We start from the raw sequence: 20,757 nt of genomic DNA, 5'->3' as shown, positions 1-20,757 counted from the left end.
TTTCATTGATCACATCACTTGGCCCAGAATGCCGTATTGTATGTATGCGTGTGTCAGGCATCGGGTAGATGGAGCGCCATTGCTGGTTGAAGGTACTGCTGAATCCATCGCTTGATTTTTTGTTTGGCTTTTACGCAAGCTCGATAGTCTTTATCGTTCTCGCGCACTCATTGCTACATCCATCTTTATTTTCTTAGGTTGGTTTGCTCGATACTCTAGACAACGCTCTGCATTTGACTTCGGCACGTTGAACACAAAGGCTATAGCAGTGACAATCATAGTATTCAACAAATGCTACAATCAAATGGGCAATTAGGCTATTGGCTTGGATTTCGCTAATCGCTTCTAAACGTCGATTCGGTAGAGTAAGTAGCGGGCGTGAGCATAAAACGTTACATCGTTCATAACTTCGGTTAGCGCTTAATGGCCTTTAGCTGCCGTTGAGCCGTAAAACCTCCGACAACAACAACAACAACAATAATTTCCGTTCTAGCTGTCCGATTTTAAAACGGTTCGGATTTTGGTCAAAGATGTTTTCACATGAAACATCTTTCGTGCGTACAGGGTACACACCCAGTTTTTTTTTTTTTTTTTTTACAAGTATTTTACAAAGTTTTTACAGATCTCTCTCTCCTTTGTACTCAATGGAGGTGGGTTCGGTGGTCGCATTGCACGCATTACAAGGGGCCTCGCTGCATCTTAAAAATTCCTTTTTTTAATATTGCCACAGGTGAACAATAAGGGAAAAGAGCCTCATAAATGTTATAGCTTAGGGCCACAACAAGTTTAAGTCCGGCCCTGCTTCAAAAAGTTTCACTTCAAAAGTACTACGAATAGCTTTAAAATTGGGAAATAACAAGAATCGTTTTCACACTTTACTTTCGATTCTGTTTCAGGAAAATGGAGGTAAGTTTTCCCCAGAATAAAAATAGAGATCAGGAAAGGACATTGATTGGTCAATAATACGCGTCTTCCGATGTTCGTTTTGCAACTCTTTTTATTGAAAGCAATTAAAGTTAGTGGATTAAGAGCAGGAGCATTGAAAGGGGGGTGGGAAGCCGACGAGCTTCTCTGGAAATTGTGGTGGGGGGGAGGGCGCGGAATTCGAGCCATCTGAAGACCAAGAGGCGACAATATACCGGTACATATTTTTTTTAAAATAGGTGCCGGTACTTATTTTTGCTAGCAGAAAAAATTGAAAATTAAAATTATATGAAAAGTAAACTAAAAGTTATTTACTGATTTTGTTACTTCAGTGTGGTGTTTTTGGAATAAGAACAATAACAACAAATTAATATAAAATACATAGTTTATTAAGCAAAAATTTATTGATGAAGTATATAAAAACTAAGTAAAATGTATATGATATTTTTTTATAAAAAAATCCAAATTTTTATTAAGTTCTCATCCGACATTATGCCTACTTCTTTCTTTATCTGTATATTTTGCTGGATCGAAGCGTGTCACCGGTGGACCTACAATTTTAAGAAATACAGTAGTAGTGAAGAAATAGCTTTTGCCATCAACGAAGCTCTGGTTGGGTGAACCATCAGATTTATTTCTGAAAATCCTCGTTTATATTCACTTAACAAAACTGGTATCGTACTCAGAGTGTTCTTCAATTTCAGAGTGTTCAAGGTGGGCTTATCCGTTACTAGGTATCCCATGATTTCTCTCCACTCAGTGTACTTTTGATCTGATTACCAGATTATTCATGGGTTAAGAATCTGCTGTTAAAAGAACTACTGGATGGCAGTGATCACAGTGTATTGATTTAGGATTCACTTAAAGATGTAATAAGGAAGGGGGGTTTCTTGCTTTCATAAAAGTGACTACAGTGGTCTAAGACAGTTTTTTAATTCTATAAAGTGGGAGTAACTAATGAAGTTACCATCAGCAAATTCTAAATGGGAAGCATTCAGGAAAATAATCATAAAAACTACCAAGCTTTTCATGCCTACCAAGAAATACTGTTCAATGATTAGACCTAAATGGATGTCAAATTAACTAATGATACTTGTGGCATGAAGGGACAAATTTGTGGAATTCATATAAATTATCAGATGATATAAATATGTGATATAGAAGCTTATGGTAAACATAAACTAGTTTGTAATCAAGTCACAAAGGAGGTTAGGCAAACTAAGGAGATTATGAGAGATCTTTGGCATTTCATCCTTTGCATCAAATGATGCGGAGAAAATTGGTACATCATATAATTGCATTGATACATCTGATTTCGATGGTTCAACTGTTGGTGATAAACTGAATAAGGATTTTGCATCTACATTCACACAAGAAGAAATCATTAATGTAGTGGATTCCAAAAGTTTATCAAACTCTAAGAGGGAGCTAAATGATTTTGCAATAACTGAGAGGGAAGTGAAAGAAAAATTAGTGACGTTAAACATGAAAAAGGCACATGGAGTGGGTAGAATTTATCCAATTATATTAAGGGAGGCAGAAAAGGAGATAAACAAACCCTTAGCGATAATTATGAGAACATCGTTGGATTGAGGGGACGTCCACGTGGCCCTGCACTCCTGTCTAGACCACGTGGTCTAGACAGGAGTGCAGTTATATGTTGGCACATAACCACTCCTGTCCAGCATGGGTTTTTTAAGGAGAAATTTTGTCTGACTAATATTATGGGATACTATGATGCAGTGATAAAGGAACTGGGTACAAAAAATAATTTTGATACACACTGTGCTGCCACTTTATTAGGTACACCTATCTAGTTGCGTGTTGAGCCTCCTTTAGCCTTCAAAACAGCCTGAATTCGTCAAGGCATGGATTGAACAAAATGCTGAAAACGTTGTGCAGGAATGGAGTACCATGCAGACATGAGTGTGTAAAGCAGTTCCTTGAGATTCAAGGAGGTGTAGAACAGCCCTTTCCAGATCATCCCAAAGATGTTGAATAGGATTGAGATCCAGGGACTAAGCGAGCCACTGCAGCAAAGAAAAGTCATTATCATGTTCCTGGAACTATTCCATTGTGATTTCGGGTTTGTGCACCATTATCCTGCTGGAAATAACCATCTGCAAGTAAAACTGCTGGAAGTAACACTGCAGCAAAGAAAAATCATTGTCATGTTCCTGGAACCATTCCATAGTGATTCGGGCTTTGTGCACCAGCGCATTATCCAGCTAAAAGTAACCATCTGACTGTCAACATGAACGGATGCACTTGGTCAGCAACGATGTTTAGGTACGATGTGGCATTCAGACGAGAATCTACGGGTAGCAATGGACCCAGCATGTGCCAAGAAAACATTCCCCACACCATAATACTGTCCCCACCACCTTGCACAGGTGTCCATACTGTCCCCACCACCTTGTCGTCAGACATGACGGGTCCATGGATTCATGTTGTTTTCGCCAAATTCTGAGCTTTCCATCAACATGATGCACCAGGAACTTCGATTCGTCAGACCAAGCAACTGTTTTCCAATCCTCGATAGTCCAATGCTGGTGTTGCTGTGCCCACAGGAGGTGTGCTCGCTTGTTCTACATTGATAACAAAGGTACGCGATGTGGCCGTCGGCTGTTGTAGCCCATTCGCGACAAAATGCGACTAGTGGTGTGTTGCGATATTTTGTTCTGCGCACCAAGGTTGTATTCTGACGTGATGTGCGACATTGTGGTTCGTCTGTTTGCTTACACAATTCTAGCCATCCTCCTCTGACCTCTCTCATCAACAAGCGATTTTCTTCCAGAGGAGTGCCGTTGAGAGGATGTTTTCTGTTAGTTGCACCATTCTCGATACACCCTTGAAACTGTGGTGCGTGAAAAGTTCAGGAGAACTGCCGTTTCAGAGATGCTTTATCCAGCACGTCTTGCACCTATTACCAAGGCACTTTCGAAGTCCGTTAGATCACTCCTTTTCCTTTCCCCCATTCTTGTACGCTTAACTGATACTAGAAAGGTTGTTCTGCTGCAATTATATGCACAACTGTGGTCATGTGACTTGCAACGTTGTGGGACAAACCATCTCTGTGCACAGCAGGGGTGTACCTAATAAAGTGGCAGCACAGTGTATACTGTACTTGGATTTCAGGAAAGCTTTTGATACTGTTGCCCATAAAAGATTGCTGTACAAATTGGAGCAGTATGGCATTACGGGCAAGTTGCTGCAATGGATAAAGGGATGATTCAGTGGGAGAAGACAGAGTGATAATCACTGGGCACTGCTCTTCGTGGACTAATGCTATTGGTGGAGTCCCCCTGGGTTTAGTGTTGGGCCCATTGTTGTTTTCTGTATTTATCAATGATATGGATGAAGGTATATCTGGATTAATGTCTAAATTTACAAATGAGAAGGGTTGGCAGGGTGGTTAATGACATAAATGACGGTAGGCTACTACAACAAGATCTAGAAAAATTAGGTGGGTGGGTTGAGAAATGGCAATTGAACTTCAACATTGACAAATGCAAAGTACTGCATACGGGTAGCAGTAGCCCCAAAATAACGTACCAACTGTGTGGCACTACACTAACGGCAGTGGAAAATGAGAACAACCTGGAAGTAATTGTGCAGTCAAATATGACGTTCCCTGAGCAATGTAGACAGACTGTGAAAACCGCTCATGGGATTTTGTCAAGGAAATACAATAACTTTGCTAGTAGGAATAAGGAAGTGATTGTCTCTTTATACAAAGCCTTAGTTAAGCAATGTCTTGTGTACTGCATACAGTTCTGGAGGCCTCATTTAAGAAGAATGTGGATTTGCTGGAAGCTGGAACGGGCGCAAAGAAGGGAAACGAGATTGGTGACGGGAACAAAAGGTTGAGAAAATTCAACGGGATAGACAGGTAATGTTGGTATTTTTTTTCTGATGCTTTCTAAACTTGCTTTTTTTTCATCTTTTTCCACTACTGATTAATAGCATATCATAATATAACTCTATTGTGGAAGGAATGGCGGAATTGGAATATATTGTGATTATGGTGGAATTGGAATATATTGGAGGAGATGTGACTATTCAAGGAGCTATAAGGAACTAACCTATATACCACAGAGATCAGACTTTTATATCACCATTATTTATTACTTTTTTGTCATCAAACTTCAAAGAGATCTACTTTCTGGCCGTCTACAGAAAAGTGAGAAGGTTTTAGATCTTAAGTGTTTTCTATACTGTTCATAAAAATCATTTTCCAATGTCATGACTACTTGAACAATCCCCATCGTCCAGGAGACCTCTCGAAGTATGTCCTAGGAAATTGCAACTGGTCTCTGATTTCCAATTTTTGTTAATATCACAAAGTACTCAGCAGAAGGAAGGTTGAAAAAGTACAACCAGCCCGAGTTTCTTCGCATTATTCCAATTCTTACCTGATTACTTTCTGTGTATGCTGGTGAATTTGGCCGCAGAATAATTGGTCTGATGATATCAGCAATTCAGTTGTTCCCAGAAAAATATGTAATAAATGAAAATAGAAACACTTTTTGTTGTGTACATAAATAAATGAGCGTGTTATGAACCAGTAATTGGTAAAATTGTGACTGGATTGCTTTCATTCTAATACCTCGAGTGACTTTAATGACTTTCTACATTTAGCAATAAGCACTCCATTACATCTGTATAAGGAAGTGACCGACCTTAATATACTTCTTACGTTTTTTGGCTCCATTCAGTTAACAACAGGGAAAGATTATGAAATATTACGAAAATGTAGCATTTTAATTAGATTATTTATTTTTTCAACTTTAATTTTTACGAGATTCTCCTCCATTGTGTGATAAGATTTAGGACGCAGCAGTATTACCACAATATCTACATTAACACCCAACTGGAAAATTTTCATTCTTAGATTTATATTGGGTTAGTAAACAGAGCATTAATAATCTTATTGCCCAGATGAAGTCAGTGAGCACTTGTAAACTAACTTCTTTTAAATAAGTCTGAATCCACGGTGATAATTTAGTTATAGGTTCCACACTAGAACAGTCTGATTTTATTAAATTCATATCAAAATTACAGAATTGCACTTTCTGAAAAGGGAAGGATTTCTTTCGAATACAGAAAACCCATATTTACTGACAAAGCTCACGTTAGTAAGACACACGTTCCCTTGCAATGCAAAAGAAAAGATTTTATTCGTATATATATATATATATTTCTAATTAGTACAGTAATGACTACTTCTTATTCTGAATATCTTCTACAGTTCTTAACTTTTCCAAGTTGCACTTGATACTGTTTCCATATCTGTAATTATGTTTAATAGGTTGTAAACATGCTGGACATTTTGATCCACTTTTTTTCTCCCACGACTCACTTAACCATTCTGATAAATATGAATCCTCGACTGCATGTCCACAGTCAACTAACAATACATAACCTTTTTGAAGACTCTTGTCAGCCTTCTGTACTAACATTCCCTTCGAACAGCAATAACATTTTGAGGGACATGGCTCACCACAAAATCCAACACACTGGTGACCGCATGGATATATAAAGGTGCATGGCTGGTCACAAGGAGGTCTATTACACTGTTCGCTACACTGACGAGTGCAAGCAAGGTGTTCACAATTCCACATGCAAGGCTTCGGACATTTTACACAAGGACGATTACATGGATTTGTACAGCGACCATGAGAACAACGAACCATGCACCGCAGAGTACAGAAACATGGAACGCCACATGTTAATTTACATCTATGACCACAAGGCAACAGTTTTTTACATAGCTCCGTGCATGTTTTGTGTATCTGAGTGAAAGAGCACTTGGAACAAATACCGGTACATTTATGTCCACAGTCTAGGGTGGCTGAACACTGCTCAAAACAGGATTCAATCAGGATGTGGGTTTTAGAAGTTTGTTTTGTGCCATCACACGGAATCTTCACCTTATATCCATACAAAGAATCAACAGTAATCACTTCATTACATCTTTTTCTCATACTGTCTTCATCTAAAGTGAAATATTTACCGCATTCAATTTCTACCTGATGGCCGCATGAAGAATCCACAACAATCGTCTTCTTACATTTTTGTCTTATATTGTCATCCTCCAAACTGGTATACTCACCACACGCAACCTCTATTTGATGACCACATGGAGAATTAACAGATATCATTTCCACACAGCGTGTATCGGAATTTTGAGAAGCATGGTTATAATCCCCATTAACGCTACCCTTTACGCCAATAAGTACTTTGTGACCACATGGTAACACTGTATTTTCGTCTGGGTTACTTTCCAATCCTTTTGTATTGATAGTTCCAGAAGAATCTTCGTGATAACCAACAGTTTCGAAAGTAAAATTAGAAAGATTTCTGGTATCTTTAGTCTCATTAAAAGTACTTTTCATCAATAATTCCCTACTGTCTTCAAGTGAAATCTTAGGCTGCAGTGGAAGTTTTTCTACTTCTTGTCCATTGGAATTAGTGCCAGGTGTACGATACATTCCTTTATGTTTAGATTTTTGGCCTCTATCAAACGCTTTAGAACATTTTTCACAAAATTTTTTTGAATTATGTTTTTCATTCGCATGGCATGTTCTTGAACATTTATGACCACAGTGGAAAACATAATCGCAAGGGTGTAAACACTCCAGTTGGAACTCTGTTTCATTTGAAACCGTATTTTGTGTTTCAGGATGTGAAGAACATTGTATAGTCAGTTTAGGACCAATAGCACCCTTCTTAGTTAATTTTTTGACTATAGAGGACCACAGTTCATTCTTTGCTGCATAAAGCGTAAAATGTCCGAAGCAGTATAAGCCATGTTTAGCTCGCGATAAAGCCACACAAACGCGATTACTTTCTTTCAAAAAACCAATGATTTCTAAATGATTGCTTCGAACAAATGAGATCAGAATTATTTTATTTTCTTCTCCTTGAAAATTATCAACAGTTGATACTTCTACAAACTCAATGTTCTGTTTTTCCATTAATTTTTTAATTACAGTCAACTGGCTAAGATACGGTACAAGAATGGTAATTTCTGATGAATAATATCCCTGTTGTAGAAGGTGTTTATAAAGGCTAACAAGAACTTTTGCTTCTTTAGTGTTAGAAAAACTTCTGGTTTCATTTTGTTCATCTTCAGGGTACTGGTGACACATAAAAAACATGTTTTCTTTCATACCTCTAATGTCCGGATATTTGCAAACTGTGGAATCATTTTCCAATAATGGATAGATTTCTGGTACAAGAAGTTCAGCTATGACAGGCCGCATTCTGTGCTGTACCCGGAGAGTCTGTGATGCCATTCCATTTTCAAACAGCCTTTCAAACATTGATATATCTAAATGATACTTTTTCGATAACTCATACACAGCATTTTTAGGCCTCAGTTGTTGGTGATCACCTAATAAGATCAAGTGCTGAGCAGAGGGAGGTATGGAAGCAATAACGTGACCTTCTAAGATTTCTGCTGCCTCTTCAATTACGACAACTTTTGGGCCAATGATCTTTAATAATTCTCTGTTTTTTGCAGCTGAAGTTGCAGTAAATGCAATAATATCAGCCTTTTTTAAAATCTCACGACGAAGACCACATTGAACCTTTTCAATTTCTATAGTGAGTTCTTTGTGAAGGTCCTCAAGTTCCGAAATTTCTGTCTTCACTTCTTGTTCTAGGCTTTTCCTCCATTTCCAAAAAAGGTTCCATCGTTCCTGAATAGACAATTCCCATATTTCAGTACTATTTGATAAGTATTGCTCAGTATAATTGCATTCCTTCGGATCAATTATAGTTACAGATTCAGTCAAATTACTGTTACCGCTAATTTTGACATCTTTATTGAGTTCATAAAAAATGTTTATCAGAATTTCTGTAATTTCAGTAACGTCATCCAAGCTAAAAACTGTATTTTCTCCGTCATCCCATTCAGCATCAATGTGTTCAAGATTTCTGTCCATGTTTTGATCTGCTTTACACGTTTTGTGTACTTCCATGTCAGGTTCATCAGTTAGTGCGTCTAGCATTCGACAGGAGTTCGTCTTGTGTAAGTTAAAGCACTGCCAATCTTTATTTGCAGATTGAACGTGCTTTTTCTTTTTGTTTTTTAGGAGTTCTTTGCTTTCTTCTACTTCCTCGTATATGTGAATTAATTGAGGAGTTAAACAAAGCCACTCTTTAACGAAGTGCACCATAATCTCTCTTTTCCATTTCTCACGAAATTTATAAGTACTGTTTCCAGAAAATATGTCGTAAGCAATTGTTTCATTCCAGATCCGACCTTGTATTCCACAGTACAGAGGATGCAATGTTAGAAATTTCAACTCAGAATTCAAAATTTCAAGATTTTCTTCGTTGGAACTGATCTCATCAGTTAAGTCAAAATATTGATCATCAGGAAAACTTGAATCTTCAAAGAGTTCCTCAGCTATCTTTAATAAAATATTACCGTACCTATATTTTGCTAACTCTTTACGTCTCTTGATCGCATATATGATATTTTTTAATTGGTGGGGTATTATTTCTGCACATTTTGTCATTCCCCCAAACCGAACAAGTTTTTGAGTGATACCAATAAGTGCTCTGAGAAACTGATCCAAAGCATGGTTTGTATAGGAAAGAACCAAAATTGGAGTTCTTATTTTTAATTTTTTCATATTAATTAAAATATTGGCTATGATTTTTTGTCCTAAATATGTTTTACCTGTTCCAGGCGGACCCTGTATAATACAATTCTGATTTGTTAATGCTAGCTGAAAAGCTTTCATTTGATGTTCATCTAATCCTAGGATTTCACCAGGTAACCGATCAAGTTCGTATGTGCTGCGCTTAAGAGTAGGTCGGGACTTAAATGGAATTAACTCCATAAAACTCTTTAAATGTGTTAGATCATTAATGCCCATTTCATCCCCCGAGTGGCATTCACTGTCTGAAGAAGAAGAAGAAGCAGTACGATGTGATATATTTAATGATATTTCTTTTCTCTTTAACATTTCTATGTTAATGCATGGTGCTAGATGAAAATTAAATCCGCGATGAAGATAACGAGGTAAGGAAGCACTGTTATTGAGAAAAATTATTGCATCGACTAGGGGAATGTCCCAGTATGACATATCCTTCATCGCTTTTAGGGTATGCCGATATGCTTCGAAGTAAGTGTCTGATTCAAAAGCAGCATAAGTAGACAGTTCTAACTTCAAAATTTTTCCTTCATCAGTCTCTGTTGTCAAATCCAAAGTGCAACTTTTAGTCACTCCCTTTTGTGGTTCGCGCTTTTCAATACAGACAAAATACATGGTCTCAAAATTATCCGCAGAGAGACAAATTAGACTTTTTGGTTTTAATTTATTGGTGCTTGTCCAGTTGACATGTTTCGATAACTGTACTTTGGCTGTGTAAATAAGTCCAGAAGAAGTATAATTACTGCACACTACAGTGACTTTGGGATATACACGACCCGTAGACAGATTAGTTGTAGGGCGATTCTCAGAATGAAGAAATTTATAGTGCATAATTCCTTCTCGAAAGGAATACAACATATCCTCCCTTAGTAGGCGAAACTGCACATCCAAATAGTCCTCAACACTATCATAAGGGCCTCTGATGATATTTTTTCGAAGAAATACAGATTCTTCGGAGAGTATATCAACTGCAGATGGTATGATAGATAATGAACGAAAGTCATTTGGAGGAGTTACAGAGACGGATGCTTCAGATGCAGGTGAAGATGAATCTGCCGATACGATTGAACCAAATTGTAATATTTGTGTTTCCACTTCAAAAACTGAGTTGAGAATGTCTTCTGCATTTTTAATATTAGCTTTGTTCGTCCTAAGAAAATCTTTTAAGAATGTAATAAGAATATTCAGTTCATTGCTAGTTGCCGAAGGCATCCTGAGAAAAAATTCTTCTAACAGTCTCACTAAACTTTTTACCATTTCATAAATATCGTTCGACTTAGAAACACACTTCGTGAGGGTACTTGGAACTGTACCAAGCAGGAACAGGCAAGATGACTGAAGTTTCTGGATGAGATTCACAATGTTTCTTGAGTCTGTTGCCTCGCATGCTTTAGCCAGCAAGTGTAGAATTAATTTCACCTCTTCAAGCGTTAAATCATGTTCATCTAGATAGGCCTCTAAATTACTTTCTTCGCTGTTCAAATACTTCAAAATATCAACACTATTCCTTTCTGAAATATAAGTCATTTCAGCAATTTTTTCAATGATTTTCTTAGGTTTTCGATGTGCCAATTCATTTTTTCTTTTCTTTAAGCTCATTTCTGTATTTTTCGTTCTATTTTGCATCTGCATCTCTTTACTTTTATTCATTTTTAGTAAGTTTTCTTGATTCCCTTTCTGCCTGCTCCTATATCAGCTCCTTTTTGAATTTTAAATATGGATCCAATTAACTGTTTTCATGTAAATTTGGCAATACGTCCATGAAGTTCTGTCCTTTATGCTTTGTGATGTCTTTGAATGTATACAAAACAGCTGTAGATCCTGTAAAACATAGAATGGTTTAAATTCATTTTGTTAAGTAATTTATGCAGTAAATACTTAAAAATTTATATACAACTAATGATTTTACATAAAATGAAGTTTTATGTTTATATTTCCAGAATGACGCATAGCATCAGAGCAGTTTACATTATAAAAAATATAAAAACACCGTATTTGGGTAATCTACCTTATGGATATTTACCATAACACAGAGAGAGAGAGAGAGAGAGAGAGAGAGAGAGAGAGAGAGAGAGAGATGTTGCTTCGTTAGAAGCATGAACTTTCTTCCCTTATCCATTGCAGTCGACGCTTCAATGATATCCAGCTACAAGGACGCTTTACAGCAGGGACACGGATGTCAACCGAAAAGAGTGTTCTGGTTTTACGAATCAAGATTCCAGCTGCAACGTTCTGATGGACGTATTCGACGGAGATCAGAAGGACAGCTGTAACCACACTGGGCGAAAACAGGCCAGCGACAGTGGTAACTTGGTCTGAGGGATGTTTTCGTGGATATCACTGGGTCCCCTCATCCTCACTGCACACAAACAAACCCTGGCCAGATCTTAACTCGGCATTGTTTTGAACCAAGTTTTGCCCTACATGAACCCTTTAAACCATATACTTTTGATAACATTCATGGTGTTTCCATATTGATATCACCTTGGTAATTAATCAATTAAATAGAAGAGTCAGTTCTTGGGATGTTGTTACAAATATGAGTTTCTGTTGTTACAAATATGAAAATTAAATAGAAGAGTCAGTTCTTGGGATGTTGTTACAAATATGACTAACAGTGATCACAGAGCTATTGTAATAATTATAAATTTATCAGAAATTAGCAATACAGATATGTATTGCTTTGAGATTTATAAGAATATTAAGTGGGATAAATTTAAAGGTGTGTGTTAGATAGTATTTCAATTTATACTAGGGACAATTTAAATTCATTAACTGCTTCTGAATATGCATTTTTTGTTCAATCTTCTATTTTTAATGCTTTAAATTCAGTTGCTAAGAGAAGGAAACAGAGAAGTTATAAAGTACCTTGGTGGTCTTTGGAGCTATCAATATTAAGGAGGGAAGTGTTTAGAATGAGGAAGCTTTTTCAGAGAGTTAGGGGTAGAAGTAATAATGATGCATTAAGGTATAAAGAAATGTATAGAATTAAGAGGAAAGAATATCATAAGGCAATCTTTCAACACAAATTTAATGCATGGAAAGAATTGGTTTGTACTACTGGAAATAGTGAGCCATGGGGATTGTTGTTTAAGTTAACCTCAAACAAGTTGAATGTTAATAATTTAATTAATACTGTGTATTCAAATGATACTGAGTCTATTGATCGGTACTTTACAATTGCTGCTATTACTAGTACTTTATTTCTGAATGACAATTGTGGGGAAGATAGTGTACAGAAGCAACAAATTAGACAGGGGAATGAACAATATACTGGATCATCTGAGATGGAGTTGAAATATCAGTGTGGTTTTAAGAGAAATAGCTCAACAGAGGATACCCTACGCGATATGATTAATTTTAGTGTAAACTCTGGTTAGAAATATGTGCTAGCATTATTCATAGATTTCGAAGGAGCATTTGATACTGTATGGTATCAAAGTGTGCTTTTTTCATTAAGAGAATTAAATTGTCCCGATTTGTTATACCAAATTAGTAAAAGTTATTTAATGGATAGGCAGATTATTATAAGATCCCAACATCTAACATTTAATAGAGTTATTGATCGCGGTTGTCCACAAGGATCTGTGTTGGGTCCTATTTTATGCAATCTGGTCTTAAACCAGTGGTTAAGTAGAACAGTCCCTAATTGTTATAAGTTGGCTTATGCTGATGATTTGGTTTTGTGCGTGACAGGAAGATCTAGAGCAGTCTTAGAAAGTAGAATGGAGGTTATTGTTCAGGATTTGACTGATTGGGCTACATTAAACAAACTAAAAATTTCATCTACTAAAACTGTCATGATGTTATTAAAAGGAAAATTAGACTACAACAGACCACCTCGATTATTAGTCAACAGTAAACAAATTCCTCTTGTTTCCCAGGTAAAATATTTAGGGGTTATCTTAGATGATAAGTTATTGTTTTCACAACATTTGAATTATTTAAGGGAAAATAAAAAATGACACTGCTTCTATAGTTAGGGTTACCAGAAAAGATTGGGGATTAGGTAAACGCATTTTGTATCTATATTATAAAGCTTTTTTTATTCCGATTGTGTCGTATACTGCATCAATTAGGTATGTTCGTACTGTCAATGTAAAATTTAAACAAAAACTATTATCAGTACGAAGAATAATGTTGTTAACTATTTTGCGTGTTTGTAAGACCGTTTCGATGAATGCTCTACAGGTGATTGCGGGGGTGGGGGTTGCCTTTGGATTTAGCAGTCGTGTATTTTGTTATTTTATACGTAAGGGAAAACAAATTACATTTATGGGGATTACTAATGAAGTTTCTTCTGCAATTAGCAAACAGAAGAAAGAAATTTTGGTGATTTTAATTAAATTATGACAGGACCGTTGGGATTCCAGTAGTACTGGTAGGGTAACTTATTTATTTATAACTAGTGTCGAATTTAATTTTAATAACAAATTGCATTGCTGGTTTTATCCAAGTATGGAATGCTCATATTTGATTACGGGGGGGGGGGCATGGTTCCTTAAAAAGTAAGTTGCGTCAATTTGGTTTAGTGGAGGATCCTTACTGTGTTTGTGGAAGGTTGGAAACATGGGATGATATCTTATATGAATGCAATTTGTATGACGAATTTATATTAGACTTGTTTAATTTGGTCCCTAATTTTATTAAGGGTTCTGAATTAATTTGGTTGTCTAATGAAAGGAATTTTGTAGAATTTCAACGGTTTTGCAGTTTGACATTTAATAAAAGGAGGAGTATACCTGTGGTTACTAATACTGACTAAAGACATGTACCCTTTTTCTCTCCTCTGGATGGATAGGCATTCTCTCTTGGAGGGGGGGGGAGAAAACTTTTTTTGCAGGCTTTGTGGAATGACCATGAGGCGGGATTGCTGCACTTACTAGTAAGAAGTATTCTCCTAGTTGGTGCATGTTTTTTTTTTTTTTTGCTGACTCTTGGATGTGGGCAGCCCAGGAGCGGGACTGCTCGCTCCCACTAGTCTTGCACACTTACTGGTGGGTGCGGGATCTAGGTGCAATATGCACCGCCACAGTTAGTAGACCCAGGCTTAACTTCTCGTGCCAGGGATGGGCACCAGGTGGTAATTGCCGAATGGACTATCACCTGGTGGCAGAGTAGCCTGTTTCACTTTTCAACACATTATACACACTTACACTAACAGGCCATTATGAGAACATGGTATTATAGGCTAAATTGGTGGAGATGGATGTACGTCCGGGTGCCACCCTTCGACAGTCAAATACATACAGATCTTAACTCGGCATTGTTTTGGACCAAGTTTTGCCCTACATGATGACCTTGTAACCAGATGGCACTAGATTCTTTCAACAAGGCAACGCTCCGTGTTACAAAGCCCGCATTGTGCAGGAATGGTTCAAAGACCATGTCTAAGAATTTCGTGTGCTCCCCTTGAGATAAAATTCCACGGCATCAAACATCGTGATGGCTGATATTTTGGACATCAGGCTAACTGACAGTATTACTCACTTCGCTTCAGATCACCATCCGCATCTTCACCAAGTATATAAAAATAGATGTAATTTTGAAACTCGTTGAATTCAACTGGCAAAATCTCTATTTACTCTTCGTAGACGAGGCTTTACGCACACTCATATTTTGAATATAAGGGAGCATCAAAATTGTATATAAAGTTTCCGATCATGCAATTCTCTGGTTCATTCAGCAATCAAAATCTGCTTTCAAGAAAAAGCAAAAACTGTTCAGAAAATGGATAAAAGCTGAACATCCAGCTGATCATATTCAACATAAACAAGCTAGAACATAGTTCATCCGAATGAAACCGCAAGCCCACAGTGATATGGTAAGTTCGCATATTAAAAAAGGAAGAAGGATATGAAGTTAGAAAAGACGTACGGAAACAATGTCTGAGCACATCTTCTCATATGGACTCAAGCCACCTTTTGTAGAAAATCAAGTTGATAATCAGACCAACAAAGAGAATGTGAGAAGCAATTCATAATTAAGATCAGCAGCGTATACATCATAGTACTACTTAACATTTTTCACAAAATCTTTAAGAGGAAAACCACTTTTCGAATATATGGAAAACGTACTACATTAAACCAATTCCCAAAAGGAGTAATCCCAAATCCGTCAAAGACTAGAGGCCTGTAGCTGTTGGATGTATCTTTCAAAAAATATTTCAGAAATCAGACTTAATTACTATCAACCATCACTACTTCTGTCACGGACTTGAGTATATGTATTCAGTGACAACCCAATCATCGACCACCATAAATGCCCTTAACTTCAGACAGATACTGGATAATTAAATATTGTCTTCCTATATGTATCCGCTTTTGACAACATTTCTATCCCGGCCATTAATATAATCTTAAACGAATATTTCCATAAAACTAGTAAAGTCTTAGCAAGAATTATAAGCAATTTGATGGAGTGACAAATCACTGCCGTTCCCAGAACTTCTAAAGCAACCCATCAAGTCAGTAGGGAAGTCCCACAAGGTGATGTCCTCTATGCGGCATCATTGTGCTCTTTCTCGGCTCAGAATCAAAACTAATTTGTCATTTATGCAGAAGACTTGAAAATATTCGTCACATCGAACGATCAGGAGCCAGTCATGCAATAAAGCAAATTTTTACAATCGTCGAGTTGGAAGAATACTTCAATTCCATTGGACTCCGAGTGCAAGATGGCACAAAAAGTTTCCACAAAGAGAATTAAGAACCGCATACTATGCGGCATAGTATGCGGTTCTTAATTTTTTTTTGACCTCGCTTCCATACACACGAATGAAAGCGAGGTCAAAAAAAGTATTCAGATTCATGTGGGACTGAAATGGGACGAATGCCTGAACTTCTTGCCACATTTTGAGTACGTAAGAAGAAAACGTAAGCAGCACTGTGTACCTCCGGACAGGAACTGATGAGCATTAGAGACCTCGACCTTATTAATAAATACATGTTAAGATGAGTCATACCACCCTCTCTACGCATTTCAGATTTGATTCTCTATCTCGGAAGCTACTATAAAAGCTTTCCTAGGATTGCCGTGCTGGGTACTGAGATGGTTAAACAGGATCACTACATGCCCATTTATCATCTCAAAGGCTACTTTGTATGCTAACTTGGATGTCACGTCGTCATCATCAAAAAAACATCTTAACACTACTGACTGAGAATTTTCACTCGCCTAAGACTAAGGACCCGCTGACTCGCCTCACGCTAAGGTTGGCAAATAAAATGTCACCACCACGACTCAGTAGCGCGTTCACCCAGCTGGAAAGTCTGCAGCGATTTTTTTTTCTCTCTAACACTATCAAGATCTACAACAATCTTAGGTAGGCCCAGAAAGGCTGAGCACAGAGACGAACCAAATTCCATCCCTCCTACCCTCGTGGGTAGCACAATTGGTAGAATCGCCGTTCTCCCTCATGCCGGGTGGTAAAGACTATAGTTTCAGTTCCGTCGATGATGTGAGGAATTTTTACGGGCCTTTTTTACAAAGTGGCTGAATTAGTCGGTCTCAGGCGAGAGTAGAATGGCTTTTTCTCCCGAAAACTCGTCCAGTAAACAGCAAATCGATCATAGAAGACACAATTTAGAGACAAAACACACGGAGTAATATGGCTTTAGTCGGTTATGCTCCTAAAATCCTATTGCAACAACAAGAGGAACCCTCTAATTTTAAATGCTGCAATTAAGTGAAGTCCACAGAAGAAAACTGAATGCAGAAAAAAACAGTGTAAATGAACTAAAATGGGAAACAGACAGTATGGGAAAACAAACTGAATGATGTGTATCAAACCAAAAAAAAAACAAAAACTATTATTTTTAGGCCACCCGGATAACGAAATTCATCTGCCATGCTGTATATCTTACGTCTGTTAATTGTGTGCGTTCTATAGTCGATTTGTCTGTTTTGCTGGACGAAATTCCCCAGTTTCATGAGGGAAAACCCTTGCTATCTACGCCGGAAGCCGACTGACTCAGCCACGGAGTGAAAAAAGCCCATTAAATTTCCTCGCATCGTCGACGGGATTCGAACAAGGGCCTTTTCCACCTGGTGTGGGGAGAACGGTGACGATACCACTGTGCTACGCGCACAGACTGTATAAAACTGGAGTAGTTAGCATTAGCATTAGTAGAGGCATAGATGCAAGAAAGCAAGCAGGATCAGCCAAAAAAAAAAAAAAAAAATCTCCCATTTCACCTCTCCATTCCTTTCAAATACCTGTCCAACTGCCGACCGGGCTTGCCGGGTGGGTAAAGTGCCTGGCTGGCAACCCAAAGATCGCGGTTTCGAATCCCGCCTCGGGCTTGGATCAAAAGTACTGCAAAAACCTTGGGAGGTCATTATGGCCACAGAAGCCGATGCGCCAACAACTACCTACCTGTCCAACTCAACCTTAAATTTATTTAGGCTATCAATTTCCACGACAAGGGATGGAAGTCTGTTCCATCAACCAACTATCCGCTGGCTAAAGGCAAATTTCCGCATATTTATCCTACATCTGTCTTTCCTCAATTTGAATTTATGCCCTCTCAGGCGATTATTTTGAGCAGGAGAAAGGATCCCGTCAGCATTGAGCATGCTCAAACCATTCAGGGCTTTATACACCGCAATCAGATCACCTCGCCGGTGCCTAGTCTCCTGACACTGTAATTTACAAAATTTAAGCCTTTCTTCGTAAGAGCAACCCTTTGTTCCATTCACTAATCTTGTTGCCCTTCTCTGTACTCGTTCCAACAGCTCTACATCCTTCTTGAAATGAGGCCTCCAGACCTGTATATAGTACTCTAGGTGTGGCCTGACCATTGCCTTATACAAGGGAATAATCACTCCTTATCCCTGCTAGAAAAATTCCTGTATATCATTGACAAGACACCATGAGCTACTCTTGCAGCCCGTCTGCACTGTCAGAGAACTTCATATCTGCCTGCACAATTACCCCCAGGTCCTTTTCATTCTCTACCACTGTCAGTTTAGTACCACAGAGATGATACATTGCTCTAGGATTACTGTTTCCCATATGTAGTACTTTACATTTGTCAATGTTAAACTTCATTTGCCACCTCTCAGCCCATCTGCTCAACCTTTCCAGATCCTGTTGCAGCAGCATAGCGTCAGTAGTGCCCTTAACAACCCTGCCAACCTTTGTATCGTCTGCAAACTTGGACATTAAGCTTGATATACCATCATCAATATCATTTATAAATACAGAAAACAACAATGGACCCAACACTGAACCCTGAGGGACTCTACTAATAACATTAGACCACGATGAGCAGTGTCCATTGATTACCACTCTCTGTCTTCTCTCCCACCACCATCCCTTCTCTCCCACCACCATCCATAGCAGCAATTTGCCTCCAATGCCACACTGCTCCAATTTGTGCAGCAGTCTTTCATGTGCAACAGTATCAAAAGCCTTTCAAAGATCCAATTATATAATATCAAAGTTATTCCCTACATCCAGTTCTTTTGTGACTGCATCATAGTAGCCAATCAAGATGGACAGGCAAGCCTTCCCCTTAACAAAACCATGCTGTTTCTAAGCTATAACTGAATTCTTGTCTAGATGATCCTGCAGTGCTTCTTTAACCAATGCCTCCATTAATTTTCCTGGAACAGAAGTTAAGCTCACAGGTCTATAATTACTTGTGTCAGCCTTTGATCCTCCTTTGTGAATTGGGGTCACATTTGCACATCTTCAGTCCTTAGGTACATCTCCTGAGTCCAAAGAAGCTCTCATAATTATGGCTAAGAGTTTGCTTACTTCCTTTGCTGCCTCCTTTAATATAACTGAATAGATCCCATCCACCCCGGGTGCCTTTTTTATGTTTATCCTCAACAATTTCTCCTCCACTTTCGTCTCAGTTATTACAAAATCATCCAGCTCACTGGCAGAGTTTACTTCACCTCTGGCATTCCCCTTCCTGAATAACTCCTCATGTATGAATGTAGATGCAAAATACTCATTTAGTTTGTTAGCCACCTGAGCAGGATCATCAACTATTGAACCATCAATATCCAGTGAACCAATCTGATTTATCCCTTTCCATCTAGAGTTTACATAGGTAAAGAACTCTTTTCTGTTTTTCTTTGCATCCTTTGCCAAGGATTTCTCATAATCTGCCTTCGCCTGACTAACCTCCTTTGTAACTTGGTTACAGATCAACTTGTATCTATCATAGGCTTCTGTGTCATGTGTTAATTTGTATGTATCCCATGCATGTTTCTTCTCTGCCACATGCCTCATTAGTTCATCTGACATCCATTTAGGATTAAACCCTGAACAATATTTCTTAGTTGGTATGTAAAGCCTAGTAGCTTCCAAGATACGTTCTTTGAATGCTTCCCATTTTGAATTTGCTGTTGGTAACATCATCAGTTGGTCCCACTGTATAGAATTTAAATACTGGCTCAGACCATCGTAGTCGCCTTTACGGAAGCAATAACCCTTCCCTTTACCCCTAATGGTAGTTACCTCTTTGTGTAAATTACACTTCAGCACACTGTGATCACTGCCACCTAGTGGTTCATTTATCTGCAGATTCTTAATGCATGAAGAATCACTGCTGATAATCAAATCAAGAGTATTACTCCCTCTAGTTGCCTCCTGAACATGCTGATGTAGAAAACAATCATCCAATAAATCCACAAAAGCCCTGCTAGTGTGTGAGTAACCAGCCCCCAAATTCCAGTCAATATCTGGGAAATTAAAATCTCCCATTATAAGACTCTCTGATTTACTGGCCCACTCTATTTCCCTGTACAGTTCCTTATTATACTCATCAGAGTCATTAGGCCTATAGCACACTCCTACTCTCAATTTTGATCTCCCAATGCTTATGTCACACCAAACTGACTCGACACTGCACTGTCCAGTGATGTTGACTGGCTTCACTTCCTTAGTTGGGGAAGGACGCTGCATGGTTTTTTCCATTAGTTATTTAGCACGCGAAATTAATAATACAGTACATTCGTCTAAATTTCTATATATTAAAGTGACGTATACGATTGGTATTAATATAGTAGTAACCTTCGTGGAAAACAACCACGTAGCGACCTTCCCTAACTATATCTAGGTAAGGACCATCCTAGTCCGTCTCAATCGCGACTTCTCCCTACTTCTTAATAAAAACTGTTCGGTACCTCAGCAAGAAATAAAAAA

At 38.1% G+C, this 20,757-nt stretch overlaps 1 protein-coding gene across 1 annotated transcript; it reads right to left on the bottom strand.

Moving 5' to 3' along the window:
• Positions 1 to 6,146: 6,146 nt before the first annotated feature.
• LOC150083842 (NFX1-type zinc finger-containing protein 1-like) lies at positions 6,147 to 11,246 on the bottom strand. The gene has a single exon (XM_090375419.1). It carries the CDS (start codon positions 11,244 to 11,246, stop codon positions 6,147 to 6,149), a length of 5,100 nt encoding a protein of 1,699 aa, XP_090231545.1.
• Positions 11,247 to 20,757: the final 9,511 nt, after the last annotated feature.

This window comes from Mastigoproctus giganteus, chromosome 6 (assembly GCF_048544385.1).
Source record: "Mastigoproctus giganteus isolate SK-2022 chromosome 6, ASM4854438v1, whole genome shotgun sequence".
Taxonomy (NCBI): domain Eukaryota; kingdom Metazoa; phylum Arthropoda; class Arachnida; order Uropygi; family Thelyphonidae; genus Mastigoproctus; species Mastigoproctus giganteus.
The sequence above is the reverse complement of the archived record's forward strand: the minus strand, read 5'-3'. Positions and strand labels throughout refer to the sequence as shown.